This window comes from Halyomorpha halys, unplaced genomic scaffold, assembly GCF_000696795.3.
Source record: "Halyomorpha halys isolate HHAL.00 unplaced genomic scaffold, Hhal_1.1 Scaffold1496.1, whole genome shotgun sequence".
Taxonomy (NCBI): Eukaryota; Metazoa; Arthropoda; class Insecta; order Hemiptera; family Pentatomidae; genus Halyomorpha; species Halyomorpha halys.
The window spans coordinates 38,941-43,151 of record NW_027105655.1 but is presented as its reverse complement, the minus strand read 5'-3'; the positions used below and the strand labels follow the sequence as shown (position 1 = coordinate 43,151).

Sequence of the window (4,211 nt, the reverse complement as noted above, 5' to 3'; positions counted from 1 at the left end):
AAAAAAAAAAAAAATCAAGGTTTTTATATTACATTTATCATAACAGTATATAACATTGCTATGTAATAACAAATATATCGTGTTAAGCAGTATCCCTCCGTGCAATGACCGCCCCCTCCTCCACCCCAATTAACCACACCAACTTCTCATAAAATATAAACAGTTTAAAATCACAATTTATACAAAAACCAAACAAAATTATATGTTGGCAATGTGTCACAGTTTAATATTTTAAGTTGTTAGTTTGGGACTAAATGAGATATATAGTTTTATAATAGTCAATAGTTTAAATTAATTTTTACCTAATTAGTTATTTAAAAAAAATAATTTCAATTGAACTGCGAATTTTAAAAAGGATTTTTCTCTGAAACTGATATTTTTAATACGATATAAAACAAATTATTGTTGAACCAGTATCTGTATTTTAGTGTTAAAATGAAAACAGAACCAAAAAAGTTCTTTTAGAAATTTACAATTCAATTACTTTAATTTTTATTTTTAAAAATCTAATTATGCTCTATATTTCATAAATGTACTAAAAGAATCGATTGAAAGTTGCACCTCAGATAGCCAAAGTGTATCTTTGGCATCAAGAAGAGAAGGTATGTTTTATTTCATATTTGTTAAAATATCAACGTTGTTAATATTCAAAAAGCATTTCAAACATTTGTCATTCATATTAAATATATAGCCAGTATACATGGAATATAATATACAGTACCATTCAATGTAAAATAACAGTCTAGGATAGGATTATACAAATAACAACTAAGGAAATACACGTATATTGCTTAAGGCGTGTACTATAGTCCTTGAATGTCTTGTGGTGAGAGTAGGACATTTAAGTTCCGCGTTAAGATACCTGCTAATATTTTTTAAAGCCACTTATTTCTTTTAACGTTATTTTAATATATATTGATAAATACTAAATATATAAGAGGACTGATAAACAAATTTTACAAATATATATAATACTTGTCTTCGAGTAAATGAACTACATAGCACCAAACTTAGTGAAATATCCCTGGAATCAACTCCTGAAGCAGAGCTCCATTTAATGATAAATTAATAATATTTGCGATTTACATAGATGATTAGCATATGTGCCTTACAGTTTACAGAATTTTATTTTTGCTAAATTCATATAATTTTATTTTACAAAAATATCAATAATATATAAATATATAAATGTTATAAACAAATATTACAATATACTAAAAATTTTCATTCTATTCTTAACCATTTATTCAATCCAAAATTGTTGTCAAGTAAATATTGAAAATTTAAAGATTGGTTTTATGAAGTTAACCAAAATTTTAGTTGAAAGGATCATATATTTACATAGAATGGAAATTATTTATCACGTAATGTTAAGGAGTTCTTGTTCAATGGAAAATCTATATGCAAAAATGATATGAATCTAAATAATTAATTAAAAAATTGAAACCAGGGTAAAGTTATTGTTATACATCACCTATTCATATGGCATTTGCATAATAATAATTATTATTAGAAGTATTTTTTCTGTCATCTTCACAGGTCATAATAATAATAGTCATAATAGACGTGCTAAATTCATATATTTTGATATTTCGAAAGTACCCTCCTCAACATCTAATTTTCTCATTTGTGAGTCGAAATTATAATAAATTTAAATATACTTAAGAAATATCAATCAACAATACTGGGACAAATTAAATGTGGACATCACATAATTTGTCTCAGTAACGTCAAAGTTCATGAACTTCCAAATATAAGAAATTAGGCAAAATTATGATTTTATTTTGACTAATGGAAAATAAAGGTATATTAATGTAATAATGGAAAGTCAAGCACAAGCAAATAAATCACAGGAATTCACTATCTATTATTACAATATCTTAATGTCTCTTTATTAATTTTTTTTTTCAAATTCAATTCTATTTTTACCATGTCCTTTCGCCGCCTAACGATCACATATATATATTTCGATTTATTTAACCAAGCAGATATCTTCAGCATAATAAGAATTAATTTTTTTACAGTTGTACCCCTCAGCTCACCAGGCTGTGAGTTCAGGTACGGCATCTACCCAGAAGGACCACACTGCTCCACTAACTACGTCAAGTGTGCTGATGGTGTCCCATACATCAACCACTGCGACCCCGGCTTGGCCTATGACGACAAAACTCATTCATGTAACTGGCCAGATCTTCTCCGTGATTACTGCAACCCAGAGGGTAAGTTAATTGGATGAGTGATAATGCCAACAAACGGTAATAATGAAAAATTTTAAACATCAAACAATGTAAGTTTGAGAACTTTTGATTTGGTCTAAGCTTTTGGAGAAGTTGAATATTAGTGTAAATACAGTCTAGTTTAAATTTTAACAAGTAGCATAAATATTTTCACTTAACCATTGTGAAAAATTTCAAGCTTGTCTCGTAGATTTTTTTCTCAAAACGATTTCATTAACTATAAAATAGGACCGTCCGTTGCTCAGGTGGTTAGGCGCAGTCTTACTAATTTGAGAACTGCTGGCGGCGACGGTTTGAATCCGTTGACTTTTTTCATTGAGTGGCGGTCCAACAAAATGAAAAACTTGACTCCAGCTATGGTTAGACAGTAGGGGTATTCATGATCTTTATTTTAACATGTTAAATGGAAAAAGTTATGCTAAATGGAGCAATATTTCCTTATTTTACATTTTAAAACGATATAACAGGTTCAGAGTCTATGAATAGGTCTGTTAAATGTCACATAACTTCCACTTTTCACTCAATTTAGGAATGTTGCAATAACTTATTTTAATCAAAACTTAAAAGTAACCAATAACATGAAGTTTTGGAAGGAAATTTTATAAAACAAGTTGCGCAGAAAATCCGCTAGAATATCTTATGCATTAACCTTTTAACATGACATTAAATAGGGCTGCTCACAATCCTATACTAATAACATTTAACATTGTAAAGCATTTTACATTTAACACATCATGAATACCCCTAGTATAAAACTCCAATAGAAGTCTGGGCCAGAAAAAAAAAATCAATAAAATATAATCATTTCCAGAAATATTAGTAAATGAGAGGATAATAAAAAAAAAAAAAAGTTTGAAATAGTAAGGAAGCTGACCAATACACTGCCCTGCTTATTAAGAAGGCAATATCTTCAAATATTTGCAGATTTTTTTAAATCACTGTAGTCATTACAATTTTATTTCAAAACTGACTAAAATCCAGCGGACACAATAATTTTCTTAATTTTAATGTCTTAAAATGAAGTATATTTAGCAACTGGTTTACTTATTAGAAATGTTCGAACTTTTTATTATTTAATAAAAGTAACTAAAGATCACTTATTGCATATTTACGAAGGAAATGCCAGTTGTTGCATTTTTATACTCAGAGTAATAAAATCCTTTGCAATAAGTGCAATATAAAATTAAAAATTGTCATCTTGAAGTTAATGGAATATGTACAATTAAGTTTAAATTGTGCAAATGCATCAAAATAACACTGAAATCAACATGATTTTCTTAGTGAATGGGACTTGGTTGCATAAAAAAGTGTTATACTGCGTTTTTTATATATTTGGTAAATAAAAATGCAGTGATAGTTATTTTTTATAATACAGTATAATTGACTCAAATAATATGCTTTGAAAAATTCAGACATAAATAGGGACTGGATAGATGAAAAAATTATTGTAATTTCTAATTCATAGCCAGGAAAGCTAAATATACATCAAAAGACATTATACCGTGATTTTCTTAATTAGGGCAATGTACTTGGCACACTTGTTTTTTCAGTTGTTTTCGATGTTCGGGTATCTACAAACACAATTTTATAAAATTGAAGCATCACGGTACATATTGATCAACAAATGGGAACTAAAATATTTAAATAATAAAAAAGAAAAAATCTTGGTTGACTACTACCAACTTGATTAGTAACCAGGCCAATGAATTTAACAACCCAATTCAAGCTACTTTATTATTTAAATAAATAATTCAAATTTTATCCATTTTAGTCTCAAAACCTTTTATTTCTCTTATAAAAGTTTCTAAGTCCAACGTTTCGGCCAATCCGGCCATCCTCAGAGGCAATCTACTACAAAACAGCTTTTATTACATGTATGATCCTACAAACAAGTCAAAATACTTAACATTATTATTTATAATTTACCCTACCTTAATACATCTTTGAAACTATATAATTTAAACAACTCTAACT

At 27.9% G+C, this 4,211-nt stretch overlaps 1 protein-coding gene across 1 annotated transcript in view; it reads left to right on the top strand.

Annotated features, from left to right (window-relative positions):
• LOC106689851 (Peritrophin A) overlaps positions 1–4,211 on the top strand; it is a gene marked incomplete in the record, with an annotated part of 6,584 nt that overhangs the window by 1,546 nt on the left and 827 nt on the right. The window contains 1 exon segment of the mRNA XM_067052815.1: positions 2,026–2,219. Within this exon segment, the coding sequence (XP_066908916.1) occupies positions 2,026–2,219 (194 nt within the window).